Source organism: Pseudorca crassidens, chromosome 3 (assembly GCF_039906515.1).
Source record: "Pseudorca crassidens isolate mPseCra1 chromosome 3, mPseCra1.hap1, whole genome shotgun sequence".
Taxonomy (NCBI): Eukaryota; Metazoa; Chordata; class Mammalia; order Artiodactyla; family Delphinidae; genus Pseudorca; species Pseudorca crassidens.
In genome coordinates this window covers 83,498,079-83,517,079 of record NC_090298.1, presented here as the reverse complement: position 1 = coordinate 83,517,079, position 19,001 = coordinate 83,498,079, and the positions used below count along the sequence as shown (strand labels likewise).

General features: G+C 37.3%; 1 protein-coding gene across 17 annotated transcripts in view; it reads right to left on the bottom strand.

The window, feature by feature from the left end:
• PAM (peptidylglycine alpha-amidating monooxygenase) overlaps positions 1–19,001 on the bottom strand; it is a 280,435-nt gene that overhangs the window by 90,870 nt on the left and 170,564 nt on the right. For all 17 annotated transcript variants that reach the window (XM_067731349.1, XM_067731350.1, XM_067731348.1 and 14 more), the window contains one exon: positions 10,493–10,580. In XM_067731349.1, the coding sequence (XP_067587450.1) occupies positions 10,493–10,580 (88 nt within the window). The remainder of the gene's footprint in view (positions 1–10,492; positions 10,581–19,001) is intronic.

The following is a 19,001-nucleotide window of genomic DNA, read 5'->3' as shown; positions in this document are numbered from 1 at the left end:
GAACACCCAGGCCATGTCAGAGGCAGGGACTCCTAACATGCTTCCTGGTTACAGCCAGAAATGGTGGGAAAGGATAAGCAATAAGTGCAGACAACAGTTATTCATCTGAATAAAGGGCCAGGAACCAGGAGGTCCCTATAAGGTTATATTTAGCAAATGCTCTAGCTTCTCTAAATCGGGCTGTAGAAAGAAATTGGGTAATGTGCAATGTAAAGCACATCACCCAGTGGTTTCTTACTGTTCACTGTCAAAAACGATATACTTATGATGCAGGATCATTAGCATGTGAGACACGTGCATTGGAACAAATGTCTGTGACATCCTTGTGCCAAGTGTGCTAAAAAGCTTGGGGTATTGGACAGTACACAAAAGCGGAATTTCCCTCCCTGGCCTCATGCTATAATAGTTTAAGAAACGAGATTGCCAGATGCGATGAACTTGGTATCTCACTGCTGTGAGCTACTAAAATTTAAAGATCTTGATGGCAATTTTCATAGCTTTCAACAAAGATCATAAATATACAAGTGCTTAACAGCAATGTGATGACAGTCTTAGGTTAAACAAGATAATTGCTTCCTCTGATATGGAAGTCAATTCAGTGTATGACTAGAAAGAACCAGAATGAAATATAACAGAGAAAACTGGTTTAGTAAAATTTTCTAAGCTACATATTTGACTGTGTCATTTGCTGGCACAAATTCTTTCAAATGTTTCCCAAAAATAACACCAAAATAAAATCTAAACATTGTAGTATAACACATGAGGCTTTTATGATCTGGGTCCCTGTTATATCCCCAGGAAAAAAAAACCCTTTTCAGTCATGCCAAGTTGCTGCCAATTTCTAACTTCTCTCTTCTCCACTGTTCTCTTTCTGGAAAACCCCTTCTCCAACTCTCTGCCTGACAACCTTGTTCTCACCTTTTCATTCAAGATTCACTTCAACTCTTCCTCCTCAGGGAAGCTTTCTCTGATGCCCGTCCCACCCAACTTGCATTCTTTAACCATAGCACGCATCCTAAGTATCACCTTGCTTATCTCCTCTCCAACCAGACTGTGTAGACTTTGAGGTTTGGGTCATATCTTTCACCCTGTACTCCCAGCACCTGCAGCTCTGCCTGGCATTTAGTAAATATTCAAGAAATGTTTGGGGAAGTTAACTTCTAAATACATTTTTAACTTTTTATATACAAACACTTAAATAATTGAATTGGCCTAAGTTTTATTGTACTGTCAAGTATAACATTTAAAAAAATATTAAATGACAATAAATTTGAATTATCATTTGCCTGGAATTCTGTACAAATTGGCTCATACTCACTCTCACAAGTCATTGCAAGTAGGTTATACTTTACAGCTGAATAAGCTCAGAGACTTTAAGTAACTTTCAAAAGGTCACACAGCCAAGCCATGATTCAAAGCTCTGGCTGTCACACTCCCTTATATCTCTATTCATGAGACTGACTTACAGGCAGAGACTTCATGGTATTATATGAAGATCAGCTTTGATGATTACTCTCATACCTGAACTAAGCTGCAATTCGAGTATGCAATTCTAAAATCAAATTTTAGATAAAATAAGTTCTTATTTGCGAAGAGACAATGTTTCATGCTCTCAACAGGTTTGGTAAAAGAAGAGCTCCAAAAGCAAACTTTGATTTGATTTTAAAATCCTGTTATATAATTTTAAAAAAATTGTATAAACTCAAGGCTGAGTAAACGATGACTCACTGGAGGGCCCTGGGATACTGAAACTCATTCTAAAACTTAATGAGTGACAGGACTAAGTGAAGAGGAAAAACAAGAGGTCAAGAGAAATGAGTCCTACAATGGATAACATAAAGGAGTGGCAAAGAACATTTGGATAAACTCGCCGCATCTTTTCATTTTCAAATTTCCATTTCCCATTTTAAATGGAAACAGTGTCACATTTTCTCCACATAAAATGACCAACAGAATAAAGGCAGTATTGCATATGTTGGCTTTCCAAACAGTGTCTTGTAAAAATAGTGAGAATTTTTATTATTCTTATTGAGAAGAAGAGTATTAAGGCTAGGAAACAAAGCAACCCTTGATCAACGGCTCTTGTAATTTCAGGCCTCATCGACCAGGTTTCTTATTCTTATAATTCTAACAGCTACTCCTAAAGGCTTGTCTAGATTAAGCCAATTAATTGTGAAAAGATTCACATAGCTCCCTAGTGGTTTTTTAGTATTCATAGCAAAAATGATGAGAATTAACATTTGAAAATAAAACTACTCTGGATTCTTGGACCTTTGCTATAGAACCTTTTCACCTCTAATCTATGGGGAAACCATTCAGATGGCATGGATATTTCCAGACTATGCCAAGCTCTGAAAAGTGCTAGCCTGTCATTTTGAATTATCCAAATAGAGCATAATTGACTGTTAAAGTACTCCTCTGGTTCTATCTGTGAAAGGTTAGTTAAAACCCAAGGTTACTCAGAGAAAATCAGAACTGATAAGTCATTTCTTCTTTGGTCTGAAAAAACTTGTTTTAATAAAATTGTCATGCCCTAAAGTTAAGTCTGTACAGTCTTCAATTACAATTTTAATGCATTAAGCATCTAACAGAATCACAGGAAAATTAATCCAAAGTCAGAAAGTTTCTTTAAGAAACACACATAAAAATCAATGGCATATGTGGAATGTCCTTACTTTTCAAAATTACATCCAGCGTGAGTCAGGTATTCAAATTTCATTAACTGCTCTATAAACCCACAGAACACATTTCCCAATTCAGACAAATGCTATGTGAATTTCAATGCAATGTGTATGCATTAACATAGTAATTAGAAGGATACTTAATGGGAAAACTAAATAGGAGAGGTGATTAAAAGGCTCCAGCCTGAAAAAATAGCACCACAATATCTAGGCATCATCCTCACTCCCCACCCTACCCCTCTCCACCAACAGATCAGAGAGGCTCTAAAGTCCACAAGAGCAGAAGGTATATCTGTTTTGTTCACACCAAATTCTCAGTGCCTAAGAATGCCCTTGGTACGTAGTGGATGGTTAATATATATCTTATTAATAAATGAATAAAGAGAATAGTTACCATTTATTAAGTACTTCTATGTGCCAGGCACTGCACCAACCGTATTACTGACATCCCCTCACTTACTCTTTGTGATGGTCCAATCAGGCGGGATTAGTAGCCCCATTTTATAGATGAGGAAACAGACCAATAAAGATTAAATAATTTGACCAATGTTTATTACAACTATCAAGTAGTAGAACTGAGATTTGATCCCAAGATGCTCTGATTTCAAAGTTCTGGCTCTATATTAAATGTTATAGCACTGTGCTATAACACTGCCATCCTATTTAACATAAATACTCATCTTGTGAGAAAATAATAATGTTCAAAATTATGTAATGCTGGTTTCTGTTTAAACTCTCAAAACGGTTACAACCATGCCATTCTATTTTATTAAAGTTGACACTAGTTCACTAAGAATTGGTCAGTTGCTAAGGAACTCCTATCAACACCTCTATTACAGGCACCTAAAACTTAGACGAGGAATATGATCATTGGTGACCAGAAGTTAGAGCAAGATGCCAACTCTATTTTAATGAAGATTCTTTATACCATTCAGATATGCAGTATAATAATATGAATCTATTACAATATTAAAGGAGAAAAAGGAAAAGGATGCAATTAATTTTAGCCTAGCAGTAATTCATGTCTAAACTTTGCTGCTACACTCAAAGACACATTTTATAGTGCTTAGAACAAAGGGTAGCACAGATTTTGGAGACTGTGTTATTTTTATTTATACTGACAAGGAATTTATGTATGTTAAACTTTAGAAGTCTCATCATGGCAGAAGAAACAGAGGGGATTGCAGAAGACATGCTGTGAATCTTGCTGTATAGTGTATGGATGACAGGTAGCTAGGATGTGGAGAGGGTGCATAAAGGCAGTGTATGCAAATACCATTCTCAACCAAAGAATCATTATCATCATAAGGGAGGCAACAAAGCTGTAGACTTTTCTGGAAAGTGATATCACCCTTAAAAAAAGGTCATTTAAATGAGTAACCAAGCAGGGTGTCTCACATACAGGACTCTCTCTCTCTCTCTCTCTCTATATATATATATTTATATATATATATTTATTATTTATATATTTATATTTATACATATTTATATGTTTTAGCTACTTTTCTCTTTCCCCTCATCAGCATCTTTAACCCTGTGAAGACAGTGGCATTTAAAAAGACACAGCAGGTGGTTAATAACTAGAAGCAGTTGAAAGGGATCTTAGCTAAAGCTTCATAGGATGGTAAAGCACTACTGCTTTAGCTTGAGAATGATTCCAAGTTAGAACAGCTGGAAACAGCCTCATCTAACCAGCTGGGATTCTTCTTTTCAAAAAAGATTCAACAACCTGTAGAAGCCCCCTTAGGTTTGTAAACAGTAGCTGGTCATAAGCATCATTAGAAATAGTTTCCAAATCAAATATTAATTAATAAGACTGAAAACAATAATTTTAGCTCTGCATAGATTTTGTCAAAGTACAAGACGTAATACAGAAGAAGCCCATTCACTTTAATCACCCAGTATTGTGAACACACAATCTTGGGGCTTGCAGTCATAAGTTGCCTTAAGCCCTAAGTCCTGTGCTCAGCAGAACAGAAAGTGCTTAAGACTATACAACCTCACATCACAAAGAGAAAGTGCTCCAGAATTACTCCAAATGCCAAAACAATGTGTATAAACAAAACTATGATTTTCAAAGCTTGAAACTCTGAATAGCTAACCACTCATTATTTTTAAAAAATGATTGTTACAGTAAGAATAAAGAAAGGTATTCATTGAATAGATAAATGGATATTTCAATTTCCAAGGTCTCCTAAAATTTACCATATTTTCATGGAGAGCAGGAATAAATTTTTAATATCTAAATTACCTAGTTTTCAGCACCTCATTTCCCTACTGACTCCAAAAAGCCACAAAGAGCATCTGCTCAGTTATGGCTCACATTCAGCCAACAAATCTGGGGAACTTAGAACTGCTACACCTTGACTTAAGTCTGCAAGCACAAATGGAGTCCAACAAATCGTGCTATTGCTATGCTTGCTCCAATCCTGGTGCTATTACTTTCCCTTGGTGCCTGGATGCAGTAATTGTCTCCTCCTTTAAAAGTCTGGGAAAGAAGGGATGAGACTTAATCTGACAGGTACTGCTGCCTTCCTGACATGGGCCAGCAGAGCTGCTGCTTTTCCATCAGCTGGTCCTTATTTGCATCCTCGAGAGGTCTGTTAATTTAGAATTGAGCACCAGGCCCACTCTAACTAGAAAGGGACCACCCCACAGTATATTAAAAGGTTCACATCAATGTATGCAATTTAAATGCACATGCATATAATTAACTAGATACATTACCAGTGTGAGCTGCTAATTTGGAACGAGACACAAAAGACTGGATGGAATATGTGGAGAAAAAATAACTTTAAAATTAAAATGACTAAATAATGAAAACTGCTTCATGCTGTGTCTACTATTTTCATGTGAACTTAATGTAACTGTAAATATATTTTAATGAACAGTAGAAAGAGGCAATTACAAAGAGCAAAGGAGGGCAGCACAACAGTAAAATGTCATTAGAATAGCTCTTTGCCGTCATATTAAAAGTGCTGCCTGAAGACAGGGGATGAATTATAACTTCATAATTTCAGGGGGGAAAAATGTTTACTTTATTACAGACACACACCTATTTGCCAACTTGCTGGCAAGAAAACAGAAAACTAAAGTGAAAACGGGGAAATCCTAGCTAACAAACAGAAAAGAGAGGAAATCTGAGCTTGACGCTTTGGTTGTCAACAAAATAAATTAATCAATAGTGAATCTAAGAAAGAAATGGAAAATTTTATTTGAGCCAAACTGAGGTTTATAAGCTGGGAGATGGTCTCTCAGAGAGCTCTGAGAACTGTTTGGAAAAGGTCAGCATATATGTGATTTTGGTGCAGGGAGGATGTGCAATCAAGCACACATCTCAGTGGAAGGTTGCTGCTAGTCACAAGGAACAGACATCTGAGCTCATGGTTTTAATGCTTTTCTAACTACGGGAAGATGCAAGAAACTTAGTTCGTAAAATTTTCTCCTGAAAATGTCTATCAGAGGGCCAGTTTTGCCAGTTTTCCCAGAGCACAAAGTGCTTCATCGTGACCTTCACCCTGAACTCCTTTCAGGGTGTACTTTAGGTCCGCAACTGCAGTGGCTAACGGCTTGACTCTTGTAGAACTGGATGGTGGGCAACATTCTCTATCTTACAATTCCTTCTCTTCCAGTCTTAATTTCGACCAAAGTTTGGGAGGCATTTCGTGACCAATTTGTCCCTTGTTGCTAGGGATGCTCATTCCCAGACCAGGCAAATATTTTGTTGATAGGCCACTCAATGTGCTATTACTGGACTGGGTCCTGTTATCAGTAGCCAAAAGCCTCTGGACCATCTGTCTTACTAAGCTGTTATGGTCCAGGATATGGTTTCCTCTTGCTGCTTTTTCCCATATCTGGAGTTACACTATTACAATCATTGATCTTATAGGACTATATATTTGGTTAATGGTTTCAAGTCGCCTAATCATCATTAATTTTATCTGAGGCTCAGTCACATATTTGGTAGCGTAAGAAACAATTATCTTGTAAAATAGGCAGAATACAAATGATACTGCTAGTGACATGAGTAAGGTCATAGGTGAGTATTTAAGCTAAGGACTTACATTAGGTGTAGCCCAGCATCTCCCAGATTGTCTGACCAGGCAGTTCTGCACCAATCTCTACCATTAAGGAAAATGATAATTGCCACTGTACATAAAGTTTACCAAAGATGTCTGCACGTACAAGGTGAGTGGTGGGTCATCGTGAGCCCTGACAGGATTGAGAAAGGAATGCTGTCTTCTAAAGAAGTACACGGCTGTTGCCAGAAGAAGAAAAATTGATCCTTATGATTGACCAGATATTTCTGTCATTGGGGAGGTCTGATTAATGCATAATGCAGATGCACAATGCACACTAGAGGGGAGGGAGGAGGCCAAAGGGCAGAGAAAAAATTTATGTTTAAATTTTTCTCGTCTTGCCTTAAAATGTGAATTTTTAATCTCATCATGGTGTTAAAATATCCTCTTTGCTTTATCTTCTTTCACTAAAACAGCTTTGTATTCTCAAAATGATTTCCTTAGGGTGTGAATGAGTTCTTGATATTCTTACACATCAAAAGCCACTACTGGTATCATAACCAAAAATATATGTGAAAGTCTGGGAATGTTCATTTAAGTACTGTCTATATCACGGAGCAACTGAAGAATAGATTTGCATCTATAAAATGAGTGTGATAAAGTCCATGACTCAATGTAGAAAAATAATGCAAGGCTTTTGACACTGATAGATTTTTGTTATTAGTGTTATAACTCAGATGGGAGGATAAGAGGTTAAGCAGTCGGAAAACACCTGCTGACTGTCTCCAGGGCTGAGCCTGAGTGGCATCGGGGGTAGGGAGTAGAGGATGTTTCTGTGAAGCAACTGAAAAGTTCAGCCCATGAAATATGCTGTGAGCTGTAATGCTTTAAAGAAGCATGGATTTTGCCAAATATTGGGGGATAAAAAGCCCATCCCATTTTTAAATGGAGAATAAGGCTGGATTGTTAAAGCCAGGTCACTAGAACAGTTTTAGGTAATGTACATTTACTAGTTTGCATATTGAACAGATTCTATATATGTAGTGAAAAGATCCTACTTTTAAATGTTAGATGAACACTTTGAGCTGGTTAAAAGCATCAATTATTGTCCTTGGTGTATGGTTATAAAGTCGATTATAACTACTCTATAGATTAACAGGGAATATATGCTGCAAGGCAGATTTTAAAAATCCATTTAAAATGACATGGGTATAGGGACTTCCCTGGTGGTCCAGCGGTAGAGAATCTGCCTTCCAATGCAGGGGACGTGGTTTTGATCCCCGGTCGGGGAACTACGATACCACATGCCGCAGGGCAAATAAGTCCATGCGCCACAACTACTGAGCTCTCACCCCTCAATGAGAGAGCCCGTGTGCTGCAAACTACGGAGCCCACGCACCCTGGAACCCACACGTCACAACTAGAGAGAGAAAATCCACGTGCCACAACTAGAGAGAAGCCAGCACGCCACAATGAAGAGCCCGCACCACAACGAAAGACCCTGCATGCCTCAACAAAGATCCCACATACCACAACTAAGACCTGACGCAGCCAGAAAAAAAATAAAGAAAATAATTTAAAAAAATAAATAAAATGACATGGGTATAATGTCATTAAGAATTCTAATTATTCAGTGATGCAACTCAATGGCAAAACACAGTGGCCTGTCTGCTTGAGGTGAGTTAACAAATGCAACTCACTTATGTCTCCAACTCCTAATAAAGATGTCTTTCCAATCTGACTCAGCATTTGTATACAATTTATATTCACAGAATTATGGAATTTTAGAGCACAGAGGAGTTCTCTAAATGATCTAGTGTTAGTCCCTTGCTAGAATGAAAAAATCAAGACCAGCCCACAAGGGATAAATAATTTACCCACGGAATCTAGACAGTTAGCTACACGTTCACTCTATAATGCTGTCTTTCAAGTAATAATTTTAGCAAAAAAAATACGTGCAGCAATTACTTTACTCAAAATTGCTGTTTTCACTTTCACATTTTTCTTTGAATTCTCTCTTTCCCCAACCTGGAAGTCTTTTGGAAATATATTTTATAAACTTAATTTCAAAATAGTATATTTAAGAATATTAATATTTTAAAGGAGGCAACATAATGTGTTTGCTCTGATATTCCCTTAACATGAGAACGGTGAACTACACTTAGTTCACTGTACGTAATTTTTCTTAACAATTAGGGCCATAATAACATTTAAGTGATATTTTATTTTTTCATTCATTCTCTTGAACCAAGAGAATCTGCTAAAGCAGGTTCCCTCTAGCCATTTTCACTAATTCTAGTTCAAAGGTAAATATTGCTAATTTCACAAGACATATTTTTAAAACATAAAGACCAAAATGTGTGATTTGCTGAATAAGATTCAGAAAAGGCTGTCACAGAATAATCTTTTAATGCCAGGATTTTATTTACAAAAATTTACTGAAGAGCAAAAACAGGAATGTTGATATCAATGGGTATTAACTGTGATTTGCTGACTCCATTTTTATATAAACCCAGTCATGTGAGCTGGGTTCCCATGTGATACGCCCCTTTCATCAAATAACTTAAGCCTATTAACAAATGCTTTGATGGTACTTGGTCCATGGAGATTTCCACTAATTGCCCCATGCTTTTAACACTTCCAAATACATATTACAATTGTTTATTGTAAAAATGACTAGAAAGCAGTCGCTGCATGCCTCGAATCAGCCTGATGAATATTAGGATGCACAGAGAAAGGTCTATCAGTCTACACGATCATGCAGGGGCAGGACCACAGAACAGACCCCTTTCCAGTGCAAAGCAGGACACACCAGTCATTCTGGATTGTTAAATATGTAACAGTGATTCTGCCTATAGGTGCAAAATATGAGGCTTAAAACACACGGCTATTTTCAAAGATCACTCTACCAAAGATCACTCTACTCTACCAAAGGTCACTTTGGTAGTTCAATCATGAACTACCAAAGAATAAAATGAAAGGGAAGATCTCAAGCCATAATTATGCTGTAAGCTTCTGGGGGTAGAAAATTATTTATCCTAGAACATCCCACAGCACCTGCTGCAGTTCTAGCATATAACAGGCATTTAACAGATGTTTATTGATTGTTCAAGACATGATATTAAGATTCACTGCAGTGATTAAATTCTAAAACTGCAACAGTTACTTGAATAAATGGGAGGCACTGTGGTAAAAGAGAAATAACTTTAGATTTGGAATCTAACAAACCAGGGTTCAATCCTGGTGTGACACCCACCAGCCATGTTACCTTGAGCAAATCACTGAATCTTTGAGCTTCAGACTCCTTGCCTGTAAAGTGGGGACAATAATACCAACTTTGCAAAGACGTTAGGCTAAATTTTAATTTTCATTTTAAATGGGGTATACAGATCACCTAGCACAATGTCTGGGATAAAAGAGTACTCAGTGAACAGATCTATGGTGCTCTTTGGGTTGAATCATGAACTTAAAGAAATAAACATCAGAGTATCCATTATCTCAATTTCAATCTTTCTTCACAAGCTGTCTCCACCTTGACACATTATCTATGACAACAGACATATATTTATAAAGTCAGTGACAAAGACTGATGGCTGTGTTCCATAGCAGACTAAATAACTGTGATAATCAAACCACGGCAACCATGTGATGCAAAAAGAACAACATTGTTTTCTAAAAAAGAAATGTTCTGCCTATTTACTAATCAGTTGTAAAACACCTGCAGAGATGCACTTTGTACTTATAAAAAACACAGTTTCTCACCCATCTATGTACTATGAACCCATCCCTTACCAGTAATTTTCAGTGGACGCTGGCATATTGCATCCAAAAAGTAGCATATGATGGACAGTATCCATGCTGGCACGGGGTTTGAAGTCAACTGTTAAGAGAAAATGATACATGATCGTCAATACAAGTTATACTTCTGTGCACAAGTGTCACAAGAGACCCCAGCATTCAACATTTCAAGTAGCTGTATAACAAAGATATTTTGATGCTCTTATGACAGAATGCTCTGGTTGTATAAATTATCTTATTCCTTAAGATGAACAGGATTTGATAATTTAGTAGGATAATAAACTATTATATAACAAAAGAGAAAATAATAGGCTGAAACTACAGATATACCCACACACACATTAATGAAAGCCCCCTTTTAAAGTGATGAGAGCATTGTGTGGGTATAAAATGAAAGCTCCAGGCTACGTATTCACAATATATTTCCTTCCAGAATTCGGTAGAGTTCTGAGCACCATACAATACTGCACAACATTGTACTGAAACAGAAGCCACAGTGAGTGGTCAAAACATAAGCAAAAGGATTCAGAACACAAATTTATTATCATCTTAAAATAACAGTAGCCACTGGATTGTGATATGGAGAAACAAGTTACTAGAAAAGAAAAGAAAAGTGGAAAATGTATCTTTACAAAAATACACAAGAAGAAAAATGTCCTGGATGAGTACTGTGCACTTGTTAAAGGGATACTGAAACTTGCACATTGTCATTTCTCTTTTTGTCCTAATAATAGTGGTTGAAAGACATTAAAATAAACGAAAGTCAGTTCAGAGGTAGAACAAAGAAAAATCAGGGGTAAGTTATATTATTTAGTATGATCAATATCGAGCATGAGCTTTCTTTCCTGGTTTGGGTGTGGCTCATCCCCTTTTGTCCACATTCAAAATGCTGCCCTACTGGGCAGTTTTCAAGTCACCTTTACACATAAAAATGCTAAATAGTCTAAAATGATCTTAAGTCTTGGGTGTGTGTAAAACTGCATCTTTTAGCTCTTTTTGTCTATTTGATAAAATTAATAAAACACCTTTTATTGCTGAAATGTCTATCTGAGACATATGTATTTATAAAATAAAAGATGTTCTACATCAAACTATAGCACCACGACTTGCATAATGTGGTTGATCAGAAAACACAAGGTGCCTACTGTGAGCCATCTTGACTCCCAACTTTCATGGAAAATAAAAAGCCTTTCATTTACTGCACTGAAAATAAGAATTAAAGCCTAAAAATCACATCTTGAGATTTTCATACTGCTATTTAAAAAACCAACAGAGGTTAGCTGGAAAATGGACTTGATATAACTTGAGGCTTTGTTTTCTGTTACCAAAGAATATAGTAAGCCTAGGAAAGTGAAGAAGACACTTTGGAAGGAAAGAAACAATTAGAAATTACAATAGTTCCCAAATCATAGAAAATCATATCATTACCAAGCCTAAGTTTGTTACAAAAGAAATGGAAGAAGGATTCTATCTCCATAGGCTCACTCTCAAGTTGAGTGCGGGATTTCTTTCCCCCCTTCCAGAATCCTCCCAGGGGATCATTCCTCTAAGGAAGCAAACTGAAAAGGCCCTGAGGTGGGAGCACCTAGCCTTTGTCTTTTACTCACTTTACATTTATTTTGGTATGTGATGCAATTTGCTATCTTATATTCATTTTTATCAAATGGCTTCTATCATTCTATGGATGTCTATAACTTTTTGGTCTGATTAAATCTACCTCCCACTCTTTTTTTTTTTTTTAAATATATATCCCTATGCCAGCCAGTCTATGAGGGGCTGTGAAATGAGAGGCTGACTCCTCTGCTTTTTCAGAACCTATGTAGATGATCATAGGGGTCCCATCCCCCTTAGATTCTTTGATTATGGGTGGATTATATTAATAGATTTCCCATGATTGAATCATTCTGGGAGTTTTGGTAATAAACCAACATGGCCACGTGCATTTTATCAAGAATTAAACTGCTGGATGAAAAAACAATGTGAGTTCGAGGTGTCAGCTAAAAATCCAGGTGTAATGATCCAGCAGAAGATTGGAATTCCATAACTCTTATTCAAGGAAGAGATCAGAGAATTACATATTTGGGAATCACTCAAAAATTGAACCCTGAAGCCATGAGGGTAAACAAAAGCACCAAAGGTGATAGTAGGAACCATAGCTAAGGCTCAGGACAGTTCTAGGGACAGCCCTGAGCTGTCAGGGTCTGTGTAGTAGACCCTAACAGTGTTTTGGGTTTTTTTTTTTTTTAATATTAATGCAGTGTGTGTACTGTTGTGAAACAAAGCAAAAACCTTTTTGAAAGAAGAGTGGGCTACCATTAAATTTATAAAGTCAAATATTAAGCAAAAGATTCAGGTAAGGACAGAGAAGAGACCTATTGGGAGAAAATAGATCATGAAGACAACAACATACAGTCTCTGTGGCTTTTCACTAGGAAGCAAAGCCAAAAGTTTTGCTTGGGCTCCTGCTTATGCAAGAGGATCTTCTCGTTGTCCTTTGTACAGGGCAAACATTATTCAAAGTATAACTTCTCTAGCCATTCTCTGATTTTTTTTTCCTTCTTCTGACATACTATTTTAAGAAGCACTTATTTGTTCCACAGTGAACTCTTAGTAGACATGTGTTTAATTTTAGTTTCTATAGTGAGAAAGAAGTCAATATCTTTAAGGGGTAGTAAAAGAAAATCCCTCAGGGGCTTCCCCGGTGGCGCAGTGGTTGAGAGTCCGCCTGCCGATACAGGGGACACGGGTTCGTGCCCCGGTCCGGGAAGATCCCACATGCCGTGGAGCAGCTGGGGCCGTGAGCCATGGCCGCTAGGCCTGTGCGTCCGGAGCCTGTGGTCTGCAACGGGAGAGGCCACAGCGGTGAGAGGCCCGTGTACCGCAAAAAGAAAAAAAAAAAAGAAAATCCCTCAAAGTTCCCTTTCATAAAAACTTATTCTCACTGACTCATACATTCCTGCAGAAACTCAAGATCTAATTTAAATGCCAAGTAAATTATTGGTATAGAGTGAAAACAAACAACTAACCATCTTTTTCATCTCCTAAAGAAAGAGTATAATAAACTATTCATATAATTGTATCTGGAAGTAAAATTCATTGCAAATTGAAATGAAAAACACATCCAGCAAAATAAATGTCATATCAAAATACAAATCTAAACCAAACAGTAGATGCCATAAAATACAGCAAAGATAAAGCAGGACTTGGACAGTTTCATTGAAGGGCCTGCTGCCAGTACTGGGCAGAGGTCAACTGGGAAAAGATTAGGCTGACAGGTCCATTTCCTGGGTTTGTACCACTCCTACTTATTATTCCTGGCTTTGCAAAATAAGACCCCACCCCTAGGGAATAAGAATAATGTCCACTGAGCACAGGATACACAGATAACTATGCTAGAGATTTCAACACTACACAAAATATAATATGGAAAAATATTTAAAAATCACATCTTAAATTCCCCCTTCTTTCTTTTTCTCTCATCATACACCAAAAGAAATAAAGGATCCAAGGGGAAGGGAGCTAGAGGATAATACTGAAAACAACTGCATTTAAGTGTGCGATTCTGACAGGCAGAATAAACAAAGGCAGCCTTGGGATGGTGACAAACAGGCAAAGACCACTGCCTTGCGAGAATGCAAGCGTGTATTATATCCGATAAGATTAAAAGTGCCACTGACTCCTCTAACTCAATAATAAGATGACAGTTGCTTAAGTGGAAATGGTTCTTCAGCCTCAATGGGTGTTAGCAGTTCAGACGGCCTAATGGATAAGACCAGGGGAAATTTTATAGGCAAGTTAAGTGCGAGTGAGTCCTGGGAACCAAATACTTTTGAAGGACTAAAACTCCAGAAATAGAGACTCAAGCATATTAATTAAAGGAAATGTGATAATACTGCAAGTGCATAGGTTGGAGGATTTCTCAAAGAATAATTTCATCTGAAATGAAAGACTTGAAAGTACATGTGTGGGTGACATATTGAGCAGAGAGATAACTAGGTCTATTTTCTGGAGTTCTAAGCAAAATTTGTTCTAACTGCATGAGCTTGTTCAGGATTTATGGCCTCTTTTAGCTAACATCAGACTACAATCAGGGCCATAAAATTTTCTAAAAATGTGACCTAAGAGAGAATTTCATTTAGCACTTGGCTTTCTCTCCATTTTTCCCTTCCAAGTGGATATCCAGGTCTGCATGTCAAATTCTGATGTATCTGCCAGACCTAGGACGTGGAAATATTTCAAAGAACTCACATAGCCAAGTGGAGGAATATGCAATTTAGGAGATATCTATGTACACATATAACCAACCCCGAAATACCACTGGAAATGGGAGGAACACCCTTTTTAGCCAAAGGAAGGCAGTAAAGAAATACTACAGACCATGGATAATTAACCTATCGAATAAAAAAGAACTGACTTGCAAATGCAAGTTTGAATCTCCAAAACTTAGGCATTCCTGAATTATTACCTATATGTATCACCAGAGAAAACTGTTAATTTTATTTCTTTTTTCCTCTTAGTGGAATCATATTACACACAGTAAACAGCTTATTTCATATACTGTGGATATTTTTACATGTTATTAAACATTTTTTGTCAATGATACTTTTCAGCTAGTGCTGTGCATTAGAATTATCCTATGGAGTTTGTTAAAAATACAAGTGCTCAGGGCCAATACTAGATCAGTCCTGCCCCTTCCCCCATCAATATCTTATTTGAATCTCCAAAAGTTGTTCCAGGCAAGTGTCTCTTTGCAAAATTTCAAAGGTGAATCAGAGGTGATTCTGACAACAGTCAACATTTTCAGTGGCAGTGGCTGAATATATTCTATCACGTGAGCATATGCAGAGTTTACTCATCTTAATTAACTTGGGTTGTATAGTTCTTTTAAATGTACAGAGTAAACAGTAAAGACAAGGTTTCTTTTAAAACGAATTTATAAATGTTTCTGAAGGCAAAAATTAGTTGATCCTTTAGAATTGTTTTATTAAAAGAGATCATTGGAACTCTACATTACGTCAGGCAGTTTTAGCTGTATCACCTAAAATCGTTTTAGGGCTGAGGTCTGAAGCAAGCATACAAATGGAACCCCTGGTGAGTATGTTCATGTCTGTGATAGAGTCCGTCTTCTAATAATCCTAGTGCTTTCAAGCCATTTTCAACATTGAGAAAATAGAGAGATGTAAGGTTCAAGAAACAATAATGTAAAAGAGCTGTCATAATTTAAAAAAAAATATCAGTTCCCCAATCTTAATATCACTCCCATAAACATTTCTTTATTTCCAAAAAATAAAGATTATACTTCAGAAACCATTCATAGGAACTGAAGATAATGCTCTAAATTGCAATTTAAGTGTAGGCTATGATCAACCTTAATGTTCATAATCTTGCAGTTGGGCGAGAAAAGTTCAGACAGATGTAAAGCTCACAGCAGCATAGTCCATTTGGCTGCATGTTGAAAACCCACAGCAATGGCATATTATATTACCTTCTGCCGGCTTTCTGCAAACCATAAAGCAATTCTACACTAAAATAAAGACCTCTGCTTGAACATTTTTAATCAGAAAGTTTAACAGAAAAGTTGTCGTTAGCTCTCGCTAGCTTGGACAATGATATACAATTCAGAAAGAATCCTTAACGTGGTTTATGAGGACTTTAAGCTGCTGTTGCCAAATTAACCAAGAAATAAGACACGCAAGCAAGTCTATAAATTGAACGCAAATTTCAAGTGAAATAATCCTTACCGCTGAATAAAGGAATTTCAGCACAAAAAGAATTAAACTTCTAGATGAAATACCTTTTAAAAAGGAACTTTCTGGTATATGTCAGAACCAACTAAACGGTCAATAAATAGACTTTACCAGCCAGACTATGCAAGATAAAATAGCATAAGCTTCATTAAGCCCTATTTTTGTAATGTCATCTCTGTAATATCCCCCTATTAATTTCCCACAGAATCAAATCCACATTCCCCTCTTGCCTTCCCAGAATATCGCAGCAGTCTCCGATCCTGCTACATTTCCAACAAGACAACCTCCAACATACACTCTGTGCTCTCACTGGCTGCCCTTCTCACCTAGTAACCATAACCACTAACGTTTACTGAGGGCTTACCCTGTGTATGGCTCATTTACTGCTCACAACAACCCTATGAGTCTGGTCCTTTCCCCCTCAGACAGATGAGCCTGAGTAACAACCGCCCATGGCCATGCAGCCAGCAAGTGGCGAGGCTCACGCGTGTGCCCAGTACGCTCCTTCTGTGCTCATATGGTTGGCAGCTGGAATATTTTCCTCCTTCTGCAGATCCAAATAGACCGTCTTCCCAGACCCAGATCAAACACTGCCATCTCTGTCATGAAATTTTCTCTGACTAAAACAGTTCACACTGGTCTTTTTAGAGTTGGCCACTGAAATTGTCCCCACTGAAATAGCTGAAATGGATACTTCAGAATGACTGTCAAAATGCCAAGAACCCCTAGACACTGAAGGATGTTTTACACATCAAACCTGATCCAACCCTGGGCTTTTGGAATTGGCCGTTTTCTGGGGAGTGGGGAGGAGTGGCATTTTGACATTACTGCATTAAAACAGCTTTGTCAACATGTCAGTTACTTTTTGGTGACCTCTAGATGCACTGAATTGAAGACATTCCTAAGTCTCAGCTTCATAAAATATAATGAAATGGTTCCTACCCCTCCTCTCTGTTTTATTACCTGACAAAACTCTGGGGGCTTGGGGGGGCTGTCATGTTGGAAATGTGGGTATTTGGGTGACCAAAGGATAGAGGACATTTAAGAAATATGCTGAGACAGAGTGTATAGCAACAGATTCTCCTTCTTGATTATGACCAAGCAAATGAAGTTTTAGCCACTCATGAGACCTCCAGTACGGTGTATCTTATTTGTGCCACTTCAGCTCTCTCCAAGTAGCTTTCACTAAAAAACTAGAATAGCCTCTGAGTATGGCTGCTGGGAGGTACCCAACGGTCATGTGGAAGTCAGAGACTAAATTATTCATGTTGGAGAAAATCCTAGGTGAAAAGAGAAGTATATGTAGTCAATTAATTGGAAGCAGAAAGGTGACAGAATGATTGCATTGGGATGGGGACTCACACACACACCCCCTTCTATTTACTGCTGTCAAAGCCATAAAATGTGGATAAATGAGCACTGAACCCTGCCAGATCTTGGTCTTTACAGTCATACTATGTAGCTGACCCATAAGCATGATCAAAATTAGATTGCTTCTGTAGTTTCTGAAGTATCCCAACATCACCTTAACATGTGCTTTAAGACAGGTCACATTTGGAAATATTCAAGTCTAACTGTACAATTCTGCAGTAGGAATTGTTTCACATTCAACAGAGAAGCCCAAGAAAATGAAAAGCAATGAATCATTAGATTAATTTTCATCTATTTCTAAATTCAATGCTTCTATCTGATTTGTATAGTGCAATTTGATAGATAGGGACCTGCCATCATTCACTAAGGAAAAGACACATTTATTTACTGGTCATCCACGTCAGGGAAAGCAAGTGGATGAAGATGACAGTCAAATTTCTTGGCTGAGTGGGCTGCTGTCAGAGCCAATTCTTCTGAGTGTCTATAAAACACCTTTCAGACAGCAACACAGTTCAGTGGTCAAATGTAGATTTTATCATACCCTCACCCATTCCAGTTCTGTGGTTCTTTATTAAAACAACAAACAAAAGCAGTGCTCTAGGGAAAGCTATAATTTTGTTCAGAAGATGAAAATTATACTTATCTTCATTATAGTATTTTCTCAAACACCTACTTTAATTCATATTTAATAATTCAATGCTAACATATAAACACATCAAACATGTTGGACAGGCTTATATGTATATATTACAGGCATATGCACATGAAATTCCACGATAATTGTGATGGTATCTTCTCAAAATTAAGAAATATGTTTATTTAAATGAGTTACATAATTAGTCACACAAGTGTAAAAATTATAAATTACTCAAAGGCAATTTTGGCTTTTACCACCATCAAGAGAGTTTGTTTTAGTCCTAATAAGCAGTCTGCCTTTTGTAATTTTCTTCAGAAATTTGAAAAGCAAAAGAAGAAAGTCCTTTTTATATGTTGTAACATTTGTATTCTTGTCTTCTAGAATTCTGCCAGGCTGTGATTTCCTTGAATTTGTATCATATTACATCTCCACTGCCTAGCCCAATAACTGGCACACGGCAGAATTTTAGAAGTTTGCTAAACTATTTACAATAGCCAGGCTATGGAAGCAACCTAAATGTCCATCGACAGATGAATGGATAAAGAAGATGTGGCACACATATACAGTGGAATATTACTCAGCCATAAAAAGAAACAAAACTGAGTTATTTTTAGTGAGGTGGATGGACCTAGAGTCTGTCATACAGAGTGAAGTAAGTCAGAAAGAGAAAAACAAATACCGTATGTTAACACATATATATAGAATCTAAGAAAAAGAAAAGAAAAAAAATGGTACTGATGAACTTAGT